The 16,151-nt window shown below is 38.9% G+C and overlaps 1 protein-coding gene and 1 pseudogene across 1 annotated transcript; one reads left to right on the top strand and one right to left on the bottom strand.

Annotated features, from left to right (window-relative positions):
• Positions 1–4,577: 4,577 nt before the first annotated feature.
• LOC137744802 (glutathione S-transferase L3) lies at positions 4,578–7,051 on the bottom strand. The gene is made up of 10 exons (XM_068484601.2): positions 6,911–7,051; positions 6,749–6,817; positions 6,462–6,522; positions 6,067–6,153; positions 5,862–5,960; positions 5,674–5,779; positions 5,516–5,592; positions 5,288–5,395; positions 4,877–4,957; positions 4,578–4,773 (listed from the first exon to the last, which is right to left on the bottom strand). The coding sequence occupies exons 1-10, from the start codon at positions 6,919–6,921 to the stop codon at positions 4,762–4,764; spliced, it is 711 nt and encodes a 236-aa protein (XP_068340702.2). The 5' UTR covers positions 6,922–7,051; the 3' UTR covers positions 4,578–4,761.
• Positions 7,052–9,670: 2,619 nt separating this feature from the next.
• On the top strand, positions 9,671–11,355 carry LOC148692306 (uncharacterized; annotated as a pseudogene).
• The last annotated feature ends 4,796 nt before the right edge of the window (positions 11,356–16,151 follow it).

The following is a 16,151-nucleotide window of genomic DNA, read 5'->3' as shown; positions in this document are numbered from 1 at the left end:
GGTGAATCTACAAGTACTTCAAGTCTGAATGAGAAGTATACTCAAGCATTTGATCATACACCATTGAAATGGAGAAAACTAGATGAGGTACTGGCTCAGTGTAATCTGTGTATCATGGATTCAGAGAAATATGAAGATGTTAAACAAGATGAGTCTTGATTGAAAGCAATGAAGGACGGGTTGTTCATGATTAAGAAGAATGGTACCTGGAAGCTTATTGATAGACCAACTAAAAAACCTGTCATAGGGGTTAAACGGGTCTACAAAACCAAGCTAAATCTTGATGGTTCATGTTGAAAAATAAAGCAAGATTGGTTGCAAAGGGTTATGCACAAAAGCTTGTATTGGATTACAATGAAACCTATGCTTCAGTTGCTAGGTCGGATACTATTAGGACTCTAATAGCTTTGTCTACACAAAAGAGCTGGAAATTGTACCAGTTAGATGTAAAGTCAGCTTTCTTGAATAAAGTATTACAAGAAGAAGTCCATGTTGAGCAGCCTGAAGGATTTGTAGTCAAAGATAAGGAAGACAAGGTTTACAAACTACATAAAGCCTTTTATGGTCTAAAACAGGCACCAAGGGCCTGGTATAGAGAAATAGACACTTATTTCTCACAGTGTGGTTTTGAGAAAAGGTTGAGTGAACCAACATTGTACATAAAGGCAAAAGGGAGTAGACATTTTGATTGTCTCTATATATGTGGATGATATAGTCTACACTGGCAGTTATAAGTCAATGTTAGAAAAGTTGAAGGAAGACGTGAAGAAGAAGTATGAGATGACAGATTTGGGACTCCTTCATCATTTTCTTAGGATGGGAGTAATTTAAACTGACTTAAGTGTCTTCATTCAACAAAAGAAATATGCAAGTTCCTTGTTAAGCAAGTTTAGATTAAGTGAAGGAAAGTCTATGACAACTCAGCTTGTAGCAATTGAGAAGCTAACCAAAGATGATGGAAGTGGACCTGCAAGTGAAAAAATGTATAGAAGCATTGTGGGAAGCCTTTTGTATCTCACTGCCACAAGGCCAGACATAATGTATGCAACAATTTTATTAGCTAGGTTTATGCATTGTCCTACTAATATACATTATGGAATTGCAAAGAGGGTGCTCAGATACATCAAGGGGACCCTAGACTATGGTCTGGAATATGTGAAGGGAAGAAAAGCTTGCTTAATTGGCTATTATGATAGTGATTGGAGTGGTTCATTGAAGGACAGCAAATTAGGGTATGCTTTCTCTTTTGGCAGTGATGTGTTCTTTTGGGCTTCAGTTAAGCAAAGTTGTGTTGCACTTTCAATTGCAGAGGCTGAATACATAAGTGCATCTAAAGCCACAGCTCAAGCAATATGATGAGGTTTGTTATGAAGGATTTTGAAAAATTGCAAACTGATGCAACCCCTCTTCACTATGACAACACTTCTGCCATTGCTATTACCAAGAATGATGTGTTTTATCAAAAGACCAAGCACATTGATAGGAGATATGACTTTATCAAAGATGCATTGCAGGAAGGCATTATTGACTTGGTGTACTATCCCACAGAAGAGCAATTGGCAGACATCTTCACAAAGCCACTCGCAAAGGATCGATTCAATTTTCTCAGAAGTATGCTTGGAGTGAAATCAGCATTAGACTAAAAGGGGAGTGTTGAATTGTAAGTCTATAGCTGATTAGGAAATAAGTTGTGTATCAATGTGTGTATTCTCTTGAGTTAAAATACCGAGTGTGCAGCTCTATTGTAGTAAGGCAAATAATGCCAAGTGTAATCATCCTAGCAACTAGCTAGATGAAGGGCTGTGATTGTTTTTGTAATGAGAGAATCCACCTTGGATTCTAACGGTTATGTAAGTGAGAGAGATGAAATGAATATGCTCTGCTAGTTTTTTGTAGAGAGTGAGAATCCTTTTGAAATTTTTTCCCTTGTTATCCTTTTCATTCTTTTTTCTTCGATTGTTCATCTCATAACCAGATTTTAAAACCAAGTCTCAACAAAATAGATCGCACTAATGGTGTTGCTATCTCCTCTTCCACACGTTAAGGGTTAGGGTTGGTAGATCACAACATTTAGTAAACCTCTCCGCAAAAATCTCTCGGAGTGTATTTGTTGTCTTTGTGTCTTATATGCATGCAGCTTCAGTTTCTGCTCCATTCTTTTTCAGTGAATTAGTGATGCAATTTGTTTCGAATTCCAGGTAGTCAAATTTGGCCTCATCCAAATGCCCAAACAAAAGCCTCAAATACATAAATAAACCGTACGTAGTACAAACCAAAGCAATCCCCAAATGTGTTTTCCACCAGATTCAACGATAAAAAACTATTGAAGTTTGTGGGAACGTTGTGCTGGGGAGAATGACTATTCTCTGTGTGTTTCACTCACCAAAGTGATTACTTCTAAAGTTTTGAGCTTGTACAAATGACCATTTACCACAATGGTAGAAAAATGTGCTCTTGCATGACCTTATCAGTGGCTAATCTAATGTCAAACTTACTAGCACCATTGCTCGACTCAAAAAAGAGAAAGAAGTAAGTTTTGAGCTTGCGCGGGTGTTGTTCCTCGAGAAAATATATGGTGGGTTGTTCTTCTGTACATGTTTAATTTCTCCTTGCTACGGTGGCAAGATACAAGCCATAAGACACTTGTAGATGAAATAGAACTTATAACATTCATTTGTGGGTTAAACAGTTTTATCTTTTATGAGAAATTACTAAATCGATTTTAGTAATTGAAATAGGTTTAACATATATGATACTTGTAGATGACACATAGCAACGGAAAACAATAATAAGTTTATTTTCATTCCTTACTAGCATATGGGCACACACAAATGTGTGAGAAATTTTTTTATTTTTGTTTTTGAAATAGAAGGAGAGAGGAAGAGAGTGATAGAGAATGTGGGAGTGGGAAGGTTTTTATTTTTTATTTTTTTATAATTAGAGATATGTTAGGATTTGAGGCTTTGAAAAAAAAAAATGGTTGTGTGACATTACATTTTTACCCCATATTTCTTATTCATGTTCTATTTTAACTAGAGGATTAAACTGACAATTTCATAGAATTTTAGTTGATAATGAGTGTTTTATTAATTAGTATAGATTATTTAGGGAAACTAACTAGTAAATCACTAACTCGAATTTACTAGTTAGTTTTTCTAAATAATAAGGAAAACTAGTTAACCCACGCTAGTAAATTCCGAGTTAGTAATTTTCGTAAAAGATAAAAAGTTAGTTCCCCTAAACAATAAGAAAAGCATTTAGTCCACACTAGTAAATTACTTGAAGAATTTTTGTGTACTCAAAACACTTGCAAGTGTTCTACTGCTTCACATGTTAATATGATGGCGTCGAGTTTTCCAACTTTTATAATACATTAAAAAAATTTGTTTAGAATATTACACAATGGTGATTTTTTTTTTTTTTTTTATCACACTAACCTCCGAACTTAGGACACAAAAAAATGAAACTGGATCCAATAAAACTGAGTTTGCTGAGCAGATGATTGGGGCCGTTAAAATTTTGATCCAACGGCTACAAACGGGGGGCTCTTTAAAAGTTATAATAGTTGTAACCGTTTGATTAAATTTCAATGGCCTGATCACCTGCTCAGCATACTTAGTATATATGGATTCTGAGAGGATCCGATTCCTAAAAAAATTGCTCAATCACATACACTAACTCCGAACTCAGGACACGTGGCCATTGATTCTTTTATAGTATATATGGATTCGGAGAGGATCCGATTCCTAAAAAAATTGCTCAATCACATACACTAACTCCGAACTCAGGACATGTGGCCATTGATTCTTTTCCTTCACATAACTATATATTTTGGTATAACATGTAACCTGTTGAACTCCTCCATCTCATATATATTTTTCGTTACGACATGATATTAGAAACATTTTGCCTTGTTTTATTTGGACGGTAGTATAAAAATATAGAGAACTTCCTAGTTCCAACTCAAAAAATACATATAGGAAAACAATAATATTTTAAGAGAAGAGATTTCCAATTTTTTTTTAAATTAGAATAATTGTAGCGCCACATTATATCGAATTTCAATAATCTGGTTACTTTTTAAATTGCACCAAATATATCATCCTTCCAAGATATTAGCCAAATTATAAATATTTAAGACATCTAATTGAGTTCAAAGAAATTAACGAACACTTTGCTCTATAGAAAACAGGAAAATTTCATCGTAATAATTAAATAGACAAATAATTTTATATTAAATTGAATTTTTGTAAAAATGACTTATGAATCGATACTTACAATGATTCGAAACATTGAAGTTAGATGTGGTGAAGTTAGATGTGCAATGACCCCACCACTAATCCTCCTTTTTTTTGGAAAAAAAAAGAAATAGATGGTTCATTGAAGTTAGATGTGGAGTGACCCCACAACTAACCCTTATTTCCTGAAAAAGAAAATGAGAATCCCTTTGCTTGAAGGCTGTAGGAAAACAATTTGGCCAACGTGGCTTAGACTTTATTCTTTGGTAATTGTTCTTTCATTTGCAAAAGAAATGCCTCTTCTGAAGAAATAGTTGATAGATTACGAGAGAATCCGCATTACCAATGATCTGAATTTTATTGATGTAACAATGATACTTACACACATCCATATCCAGACAAGTCCATGTCTATAACAGACAACATAATCTGCATATATAATTAGGCCGGCGAGCGGCGAACAATCTGTGCGTGGCCTGAGCCACTTATTTATACCACGTCCAAAGCAGAATAGCTCACAAGTTTACTGCTGCTCCTGTAACAAAAAGTATTTCGCGGAAGTTAGCAAACCAGCATAACGAATGAAAAAGAACGACTGAGCATGAATTTCGTATTCAGGTCAGCAAAAGAGAATGTACCAGGAAGCGTTTCTTGTAGAATGCAACAAGCTCCTTTGGATCAGTTTTGGTTACCTTGTATGCCTCAATCTTATTGATTTCCTGCACAAGGATATATAATAACCAGAGCAATCACCATCTGTTACCAAAAATCCTATGTTATACAGGAACTCGTCACTTATTCAAATCTGAATTTAAGATAATGGTTTACAGAGTGCTTTTAGCTTAAGAGTGCTTGCTCGGAAACTACGTGATCAGCCAGCTCGGTCTGTTTTTAGCATAGAGTTCTTGTTTGGAAACTACCTGACCATCTAGCTAGCTTAGTCTCATGAAATGTTTAAGTTCGTTTTTTCAACAGACGAGAGACAATTAACCATACATGGAGTACAGCTCATAACTTTCTATGTGCAATTCTATGGTCTGTTAATGTACCTCGAACCATGCTGCTAGTTTGGGCCTCCCTGCTGTGATGTCATACTTGAATACGTCTGATAAGAAGACTTGGAATCGCTCAATAAACGGGATATAGGCTATGTCCACCTGCAGAACACATGTTTCTATCCATTACTTAACCATTCTGTGTTGCTGTATTGCTTACAAAAGGACATTTTGCTAGCTCATTTTATTAGATATACATACATAGTTGAACATTCAACTTACCAAACTGAAATGACCCAGAAAATATGGCCCGTCATCAAATTTCTTAAGAGCATTTTCCAAGTAATCAAACTGCTCATCTGGTGCAGATAACCAAATTCAGTCAGTGTAAATTCATCAACAAAATCGGTCACCTGATGGGAGAACCTCACAAGTCTTACCAGCTGCTTTTACCGCGTCTCCTTTGAATGAGCGAAACAAGGACCCTGTGAAGGTATCGACGTAAGTTAACAATTCTTCACCGAACTTTTTTCTCTCAGGATCGTCCTACAAATAGAATCACTCTGGTCAAATTTCTGATAGACAAAGACACGTTACTTGAGGCACAATCCAATTCTGGATATCCTACCTTGGGGAAAAGTGAAGGCCCTTCGAAGTTGCTATCGACGTATTTGATCAGATCAAGACTTTCTCCAATGACGTTTCCATTGTGCTCCAGAGCTGGCACCTATAAAAAGAACCGATCAACAGATTTATCCGGCTTCACCAAATTTCCCATAGATAATCAATGACAGCAAAGAAGAAAGAACCCTAATTTTTGTTCAAAATTTTACCTTGTTTCCAGGGTAGACCTTTTCCTTGTACCAATCAGGCCTGTTTTGAAGATTTATAGGGACTAGCTTAATCTTGTCTTGCAAACCCTGCAACTCAAAAATTTCAACAAAAACAAACAATAAGACAAAATAATCGATATGGATTCTATTAATTTGCAATTTACCAAATCAAGAAAACAAACATGGCGGGAGTGAGGATTTAACAAATCCCCCAATTGATGTAATGATTAAAATCAAATAACGACGACATATCAACGACAAAATCTTCAAAAATTAATTTCAGCAATCGGGGTTTGTATTTTCATCATTTCTCAAAGAAACAAATTGAATTATCAATTTGCCAGAAGCTCCAAAACCAGAAAATACGGCTGAAAAAAGAGAGTAGCCAAACAAACCTTATAGTTCCTAGTGATCCAAACCCGCTGTGCAAATGGACATGCGTAATTTACGTACAACCTTCAAAACACAAGCAACCAATACACATCAAAACTTGGTAATCAGTGACCAAAACTGAAATTCCGACGAGACAGACGGCGAAAACAGTCACAAAAAGTACATTATCTTCGGAAAATTGGCTGAAATGATCAAATTACAAAATTTGAATTGCTGAAATGATAGTATTTCACAGTACGGCTGATCGATATATCATATCAGAACAAAAATGTAGAGGAAAGAGGTAAACCTTGTAGTGCCGTCAAAGAGAGGAGGTGGGGAGGAAGTGGAATCCAACGGTGGAGGAAGTTCCTCATGCCTGCAACACCCAGAAGATAAAAATCAGAAATTCATTAGGTGTCTGTGTAAGCCAGAAATATCTTTCATTAGCCAGAAAGATGAGAAATCGTACTTGTAAGCCATTTTTGGAGCTCTGCAGAAATAAGCTTTTTTTTTTTTTTTTTTTTTTTTGGCAATCAGAATTGGGCGCAGAATGCTGTCTGTGTACAAACCGGGTGGTCCATTTATAGGGGAGTGTGAGTCGGTGGTGGAGTCGCCAGCAGTGACGAAATTGAGTTACTGTTCACTATTCGTGTGCGCGAGCTTTGGCGGTGCATGATAGGGTATCGTGGACTTGATTTGTCATCCGTTGGATTTGAGTATCTTCGTATGATCTGGGTTTTGGTGTTGGTCGGAGGGTTAGAGAGGAGGGTTGAGCATGGCGACTTTATCCGAGTTTTTAATAGAATCCAAATCCTCGTAGGATTCTCTTTGTCAGGTTCTCGAAAATCAGTGAATCATATCTGTTCATTATATATCGTGCAGTTAGAAATCATTTTATATGCTTTTATTTAAAATTAAATACAAAAGTACCTGATAAAAACTGATTGCACGATATACGATGAACATAAATGATTTACAGATCTCCACGATCTACACCAAAAGAATTCGGAGAGGTTCCTATTGGTTTTTAATATTGTGAACTAATCATTTTGGTAGCCACTAGTCAGTCGGTATGGCAAAAAGAAGTCGGAAGGAGTCTAGAATCTTGGGTTAGGTGGAGTAGTGTTTCCTTTTATTCGTATTAATGGGGAATTTCGTTATTTAGTATTATAATCTAGTGATATTCTTCTTCATTTGTAAATGAGGTCTTAGGTTCGATTTTCGTTAAAAGTAAATTTGAATTTCATTATTGCTATTATAGTGTGAGGCTATGTTGATAATATCGTTTGTTAAAAAATTAATAAAAAAAAAACACATGAACTTGTAAGTGAGAGGTCTTAGGCTCGATTTTCGCTAAAAGTAAATTTGAATCTCATTATTGCTATTATAGTATGAGGCTAAGTCGACAATATCGTTTGTTAAAAAATTAAAAAAAAAACACATGAACTTGTGTTGCATGAAATCAAAAAATAAAAAATATAATAGAGTTTCGTGTTTTTGTGAAAAGTGTCTGTAGACATCGAAATTTCGATGAAATGAATGTTGATGAATAATTAAAATTTCAACGCTCACATGTCACATAAATTTTACACGTAGCGTAAGACTCAACGAAAAAATCAAAATAAATCGGAAAAGTCATCAAATAGGACACGTGTCAATACCTGGCAGAAATGATTTATTTTATCTGATTATTTAAATCAAAAAATCAAGTTTTGGAATTCTATAAATAGGAAGCCAAGACATTCATTTTGGGAGGAATGGATATCACACCAAAATCTTGAAGCTTTGAAACTCTAAAGCTCTCACGCAAATCCCGAAGAATTAAGAAAGCTCTATTCGTTTATTCGTCAGATCCTCCTTCAAGATCAAGCATCGACGACCCTTGAAGAACTTCCACCAACTCAAGATCAAGCCCCGATGGCTCCTGAAGAAAGTATTCATCGTTCATTATCAGTTCATCCCAAGATCAAGCCCCAACGGTTTTTTGGATTAACAATATCAACAAATCCACACATCCAACCGTTCTTCAAGATCAAGCCCAAAAGCCCTTGAAGAAATCTGCACAACCATTCTTTAAGATCAAGCCCTGCGGCCCTTGAAGAAAGTGTTCATCGTTCATCATTCGTTCATCCCAAGATCAAGCTCCAACGACCATTTGAATCATTAACATCAACAAATCCATACATCCAACGGTTCTTCAAGATTAAGCCCAAAAGCCCTTGAAGATCCGCTCATCCATCAACCTTCAAGATCAAGCCCAAAAGCCCTTGAAAAAATCCACACAACCATTCTTCAAGATCAAGCCCCGACGGCCCTTGAAGAAAGTGTTCATCGTTCATTATCCGTTCATCCCAAGATCAAGCCCCAACGACCCTTTGGATCAACAACATCAACAAATCCACACATCCAACCGTTCTTCAAGATCAAGCCCAAAAGTCTTTGAAGATCCGCTCATCCATCAACCTTCAAGATCAAGCCCAACAGCCTTTGAAGAAATGCGCACAACCTTTATTCAAAGATCAAGCCTTAAAGGCCCTTGAAGAAGCTCCCACATGTTCATCCTAAAATCAAGCCCCAACGACCCTCTGGATCAACTTCAAGATCAAGTCCAAAAGCCCTCGAAGATTTGTTCATCCCTGTTCTTCACGGCCTTTGAAGAAACTTCCAACTGTTCATCCAAGATCAAGCCTCGACAGCCCTTGGATCAACAACACGTCAACAAACCAACATCATATGGAGATCGAATCAGATGACCAAATTACAAAGAAATTGTAACCCCAAAATCATTAATACAAAATATTATTTTGTACACGTGTTCTTGTTTCAAGAAATTTTCGTGTTTACAAATTTGGCACGCCCAGTGGGACAATTTCTACCTCTAATCTCTTTCTCTGTTCAAGAAAACCAAAGAACACCTCCAAAATCAATGGCATCAAGCAAGGGACAAGCCGTTCTTGCATTCACCAAGGAAAGAAGCCTGAGCACTTCCGCCACGAATAGAGCATCCATTGGCGCCACAACCACTCCTCAACATGCCACTTCAAAATTGGTACCACTAAGTGAGCAAGGGGAGCATCAAAGGCGCAAGTCTGTCATCAACCTGACCTTGCTGGGGGCATCGAAGCATGCTGTTGAGGCGCACAAGATGACATCTCAAAATGGCCAATAGGGTTCTTCGTCAGCACCCTGGATGTCTGAAGGAAAGTCATGCTTATTGGTTGCACAAGTCATGGCCATCGACGTTACCTCTATTAAAGAACAACTAGCTTAAATGAGTGAAGCAATTGCAAGGCTCACAAGGATCACGGAGGAGAAAGACTTGCAAATCACCGTACTCATTAATCGATTGGAGGCGCAGCATGACAAAAAAGTTGACCGCGACCCGAAAGTTGATCCACTAAAGAGAGAAACCGACGAAAAAGATGAGCCTCTGGTGGAGAAAGACGTAGAGAAGCCAGAGCCAGACCAAGCAATGACGCTCATAAGATCTCTTTCCATCCAGCAGCTTCAGGACATGATTGCCAACACCATCAGAGAGCACAGGTGGGAAGCATTTTGCAAGATGCACTGTTATACTCAAAGCCATACACCAAGAGTATTGATAGCTTGCATATGCCGTCAGGATATCAACCACCAAAGTTTATGTCGTTTGACGGAAAGGGAAACCCAAAGCAACATGTCGCCCATTTCATTGAAACTTCCAACAATGCTGGGACGAAATGAGACTACCTCGTCAAGCAGTTCGTGCGCTTGCTAAAAGGTAACGCCTTTGACTGGTACACCAACCTCGAGCCTGAGTCTATCAACAGTTGGGACCAGCTAGAAAAGGAATTCCTCAATCATTTCTACAACACTCGCCGCACTGTGAGCATGCTGGAGCTGACCAGTACGAAACAATGGAATGATAAACCTGTCGTCGACTACATCGATAGATGGCGTTCATTAAGTCTGGATTGCAAAGATCAGCTTTCTGAAACCTTCTCCATTGAGATGTGCGTTCAAGGCATGCAGTGGGGACTACACTACATCCTTCAAGGCATCAAACCACGAACCTTTGAGGAGTTAGCCACCCGCACCCATGATATGAAGTTAAGCATCGCCCATCATGGGAAGAAAGAACCGATCGCCGACTACAAGAATGACAAAGTTTTGGGGCCAAAAGTGAATAAGGCTACGTGGAAACCCATCAAGGAAGCAATGACGGTCAACAAAACTCCAGTCAAAATCTCTACACGAGGCAAGGCAATTCAAACAGAAGCTTTTCGTGATCAAGAGATGCGTTGACGCACTTTGAAGGAGCTTGAGGAGAAAACTTATCCATTCCCCAATTTTGATGTGGTTGCCATGTTGAAAGACTTGCTTGACAAGTAGGTGATCGACCTACCTGAGTGCAGACGGCCAGAAGAGATGAATCGTACTGACAATCCAAGGTATTGTAAATTCCACCGCTTCATCAGTCATCCGACGAAAAAATGCTTCGTGCTGAAAGATCTCATCATGAAGCTGGCTCAAAAAGGAATCATCGAGCTAGATCTTGACGATGTGGTAAAGTCAAACTATACCATCATCATTTCTGGCTCTTTCGACTCAAAATCTTCACCTCAACCGTTGGGGGCATGCTCCAAAACCATGTCAGTCAAGTCAAGTGAAGTTGAAGGATGGACTCATGTCACTCCAAAGAAAATGCACAAAAAGCATACGTCTCCTTCACAAGTTCACCAATCGGAAAAGGGGCAAAACAGCTCTCGTCAACCTCCAAAGCTACATGAAAGTGTTGAGGATGATGAAATTGTGACATGTAGATCGTCCGTTGCCATCACAATGCGCAATTTCTTCCCCAAAGACTTCTTCAATCACTCGGTCAAGACTTTTTGCTATGAAGATTGCAAGGAATGCCTCTCCAAGATCATTTGACAAATTCACAAAGCTCCTCGTTCGCACGAGCCTAAAATGCGACAACAAATGCTCATTGCCTGCACGAGCTGAAACTGCAAACGACACCAAAAGCTCCTTGTCCGCACGAGCGTAAAAGGCGACAACACTCGTGGCCCGCAAGAGCATAAACTGTGTACGGCAAAATCATCATCAAAATCATCACCATTAAAACCATGAAAAGCAGTTCATCGCTCATTTGAACTACGTTATGACTTGATCCCTCCTCAACCGAGGGTACGTAGGCAACTTGAAACTTCAAAACTTCAATTACAGTCGCATCATTAACAAAAAACACAAACACTTCCAAGAATAAAGAGCAAATTCAAAATGTGAATACTTTATTTCTTTAAAAGAAGAATTTCGTTACAAAGCCTTATTAACCAAAAAAAAAAAAAAAAAGGCTTGTACAAAAAATGGAAAACACCATTTGAAAGTTGTGTCTCTAAAAATACGGCGACAATCTTCAAGCAAGCCTTCCAAAGTCTTCAAAGCCTCCATATCGGTGTGAGACAAGGTAGGCACTTCTATAGCCGCACATTTCCCTTGCTCTAGGCGTAAAATCTCCTCTTGATGCTGAGAAAGTGTAGCTTCCTGCTCTGAGAGAACACCTTGAAGTCGTGATGCTTTCATCTCCTATCCCACTTCCTCACGGACCACATCGTGCTCCACAGTATAGATGACAGCAACAGCTTTTACAAAACCTCGCTGCAGTCTTTTTGCACAGCCCCACACGACAACGTCACCACTAAGGAAAGTTGTGACCAAAAGGCACTACACAGCATAAACTCGCTGCAGTTTTTTGCACAACCACACACTGTAAAAGTAACACACTGCAACAAGCTCCAAACAGCGGCAAGAGGCACAGCAACGTCACCACCGAGGAAAGTTATGACCAAAAGGCAATACACAGCATAAACTCGTTGCAGTCTTTTGCATAACCCCACACGGTAAAAGTGACGCACTGCAACAAGCTCCAAGCAACGGCAAGAGGCACGACAACATCATAACCGAGGAAAGTTGTGACCAAAAGGCACTACACAGCATAAACTCGCTGCAGTCTTTTGCACAACCCCACACAGTCTTTTGTACAACCCCACACGGTAAAAGTGACGCATTGCAACAAGTTCCAAGCAGCGGCAAGAGGCACGGTAACGTCACCACCGAGGAAAATTGTGACCAAAAGGCACTACACAACATAAACTCTTTGCAGTCTTTTGCACAACCCCACACGGTAAAAGTGACGTAGTGCAACAAGCTCTAAGCAGCGGCAAGAGGTACAGCAACGTCACCACCGAGGAAAGTTATGACCAAAAGGCACTACATAACATAAATTATCTGCAGTCTTTTGCACAACCCCACACTGTAAAAGTGATGCACTGTAACAAGCACTATGACTCACGGCGGCGGCAGCAAGAACAATATGCATGGCAAGAGAAAGATAAATGTAGAAGATGTACACTTCCTCATACATTTGGTCTTTCTTATATAGGAAAATGAAGATGCAAAATGACAAATCAAAAACCACCACTTACTTCACCTACAACCTCCATTCATTTCACCTACAACATCCACTCATTTCACCTACATCATCCACTTACTTCACCTACAACATCCACTCATTTCACCTACAACATCCACTTACTTCACCTACAATCTCCACTCATTTCACCTACATCATCCATTTACTTCACCTACAACCTCCACTCATTTCACCTACAACATTCACTCATTTCACCTACAATATCCACTCATTTCACCTACATCATCCATTTACTTTACCTACAACCTCCACTTATTTTACCTACAACATCAACTTACTTTACCTACAATCTTCACTCATTTCACCTACAACATCCACTTACTTCACCTACAATCTCCACTCATTTCACCTACATCATCCACTCACTTCACCTATAACCTCCAACCTCCACTCATTTCACCTACAACATTCACTTACTTCACCTACATCATCCACCCATATCACCTACATCATCCACTTACTTCACCTACAATCTCCACTCATTTCACCTACATCATCCACTTACTTCACCTACAACATCCACTACATAGTGAGCATTCATTTACCATCCATTCACCATCCATTTTCACAACAAATCTAGATTTTACATAACCAAAAATAAAATAAAATAAAATAAAATAAAATAAAATAAATAAATAAAGAAAAAAATGTACACTGAGTGAAATAAAGCTTATTTATTAATATCTCTGAGAAATTACAGATATATGCATACACAAAATAATAATAATAATAATAATACTAATCATAATAATAATAATAATAATAATAATAATAATAATAATAATAATAATAATAATAATAATAATAAAAAAAAATAAAATAAAGGAAAGAAAAGGGCCGGAGGTTGATTGTTGGGAGCCTCAACACTTGGTAAAACTCCAGAGGACGAAGGCAATAGGTGCCTCTGGAGTAAACCCACAAACATCTGATGGTCACTTTGAATCCGACTTTCGGATTCCTGAAGCTGGTTAAGCTTTCTCTTCATGCTTGTTGAGTAACTATTAGCAAGCATGTGCAATTCTCTATTCTCGTGCCAGAGCCTTCTAATCTCTTGCTTAAGGCTTGCCACCTCAGCCATCAAGGATTCAACCTGGCGAGTTCGAGCAATACGGCGTTGGTCTGTGTTCGATACAGAGCTCGCACACTGAACACTGAAAGCCAAAAAGTCTTGAACAGTCATCTCATCGTACCGCTTGGAAATGATCATGTTATCTTTTGGGGTGAGAAGATTTCTAGCTGTGGCGGTTATGTCGTTCTTCATCACAGAGTCCCCAACTGTAAGAGAACCGTTAGGGGATAAGAAGGATATGTGTCATATGTTGTCTTGAGAAGACATGTCAGCGTCTTCCTCAACATTCAAATCAAGACGACGGTCAGATGGGCAAACCATTTGCAGGAATGATAAGGGAAGAAGAGGTCGTGTAAATCAATTTCTTAGAAATACAAGAGGAGGGAAATTCCTACAAGCAGCAACTCTTTAAGTGTGTTTTTGGAACACGATTAATGTCTATAAAAAGAAGAGGCAACATGGCCTGTTCAGAAATCGAGAAGGCAACATGGTCATTCAAAAATCAAAGAGACACCTCTCCAAAAGCCGGGCCGCTTGTTCAGAAATCGAAGAGGCAACAAGGCCACTTATTCGGATATCGAAGAGGCACCGCTCTTCGAATTTCAAAACTTTTCGGATTTGTCATCACCTTTCATACGCAACCTCAACTTTGCAGAAATCACGAGCAACTTTGTCAAAGATTTCTGACAAAGTTGAAAACGCGTGAATCTTACTGTTTCAATTACCCAACGGTTGCCGACAAGAGTAAAAGAATAGTGCCACTACTGGCTGTTGGGAAATTCCTATATATGTCGACCTTCGTTTTCCATAGTAAGGTCGACCGGCACCAAATGCCTAACCCTTCCTCACCTCCGAGAGTGCACTCCCAACAAAGCCTCTCAAAATACTCAGGTTTTCTTCTTCCCCGGGAATACCTCCGCAAACAAGTCATACCAGAGCAAAAGTATCTCATATCACCAGGGTCGAAAGCAAGAGTATCTCATATCATGCTTTCACCCAGTCCTTTTCTTTGTCCTTGTTTTTCCCTGCAAGACAAGGAGAAAGAGAGTAATCAGCCGGCACATGGAATCAACCTTCCAATCTAGAATTGACTGCCTGGACCTTCCCTGATTGCTTACTTAGCCTTGCTCTCGAGTACTCATCTTCAACTGTTGATGTACTTCCTACGAAGATACGAAATCTGCCTAGAGAACAGATAAGGTAAGTGAAAATGATGCATCGAAGCATGTGGAGACAAACGCAAAAAAAAAAAAAAAAACACGTGCCGGTTCATCAGTTACTTCTTCAAATGCAAAAGTATCTCATATCATCAGAGTCAAATGTACTTTAGATTTCATAGACTTGTTTTGACCCTCAAATTCTTGAGTCGACTCGCTAAAGCATAGTGAACTACAAATGTCGATTCATCCCCGACGGAGCCAAATATCACTTGCCTTGTGAAGCTGCTCGTGGTCCCATTCCATTCAAGAATAAGCCTCAATGGCCCTTGAAGAAATCACAAGTCTGATTCAAGATCAAGTGTCCACCACCCTTGAATCAAGTTCAGCTCCAGATAAAAGGAGTAAATTCAGACATTTAGTGCAACTCTGGTAGAAGAAACCCCCCAGCCCAGTTCAAGATTAAACCTGTGGAAAACTACTTCTTTAAAAGTAAAAGTATCTCATATCATTAGGGTTGAAAGCAAAGATATCTCATGGCATGCTTTTTCCCTATCTTTTCCTTTACCCTTACTTTTACCTGCAGGACAAGGAGAAAGAAAGCAATCAGTTGGAACCTGAAATCAAACTTCCGATCTGGAACTGATTCCCCGGAACCTTTGCTTGGTTGCTTACCTAGCCTTGCTCTCGAGTGCTTGTCTTCAATTGTTAATAAGTCTCGAGTTTCCCCAAAAAATACTTCAGAACAGTTGATATGATGCTGGCTTTTTACGCCGAAGCTGCCAAGCATGGATGAGTCGCTGAGAAGTGATGCTCCAAAGGACCATGTAAAGGCAAAAGGTTGAGCACCACTTCGGCCATGCAAAAAAAAAAACAAAAAACAAGCAGAGAAGAATGCGGCATGGTGAGCTGTAACAGATCACTATAGCGTGACACCCTTCCCTGCAAAATCGCATGATCCAGATGAAGGTGTCTGAGTCAAATCCAAGCTCGGCATTATTGTTGTAAT

This window comes from Pyrus communis, chromosome 12 (genome assembly GCF_041283825.1).
Source record: "Pyrus communis isolate YQ-2024b chromosome 12, ASM4128382v1, whole genome shotgun sequence".
Taxonomy (NCBI): Eukaryota; Viridiplantae; Streptophyta; class Magnoliopsida; order Rosales; family Rosaceae; genus Pyrus; species Pyrus communis.
This window is presented reverse-complemented; position numbering and strand designations above follow the sequence as displayed.

Excerpts from the sequence above, each read along its gene's own strand:
- LOC137744802 (XM_068484601.2), bottom strand. Across the intron at positions 6,523-6,748 it reads CTCTTTGACGGCACTACAAG|GTTGTACGTAAATTACGCAT; the intron begins GTTTACCTCTTT and ends TGTGTTTTGAAG. Across the intron at positions 6,154-6,461 it reads GGATCACTAGGAACTATAAG|GGTTTGCAAGACAAGATTAA; the intron begins GTTTGTTTGGCT and ends TTTGAGTTGCAG.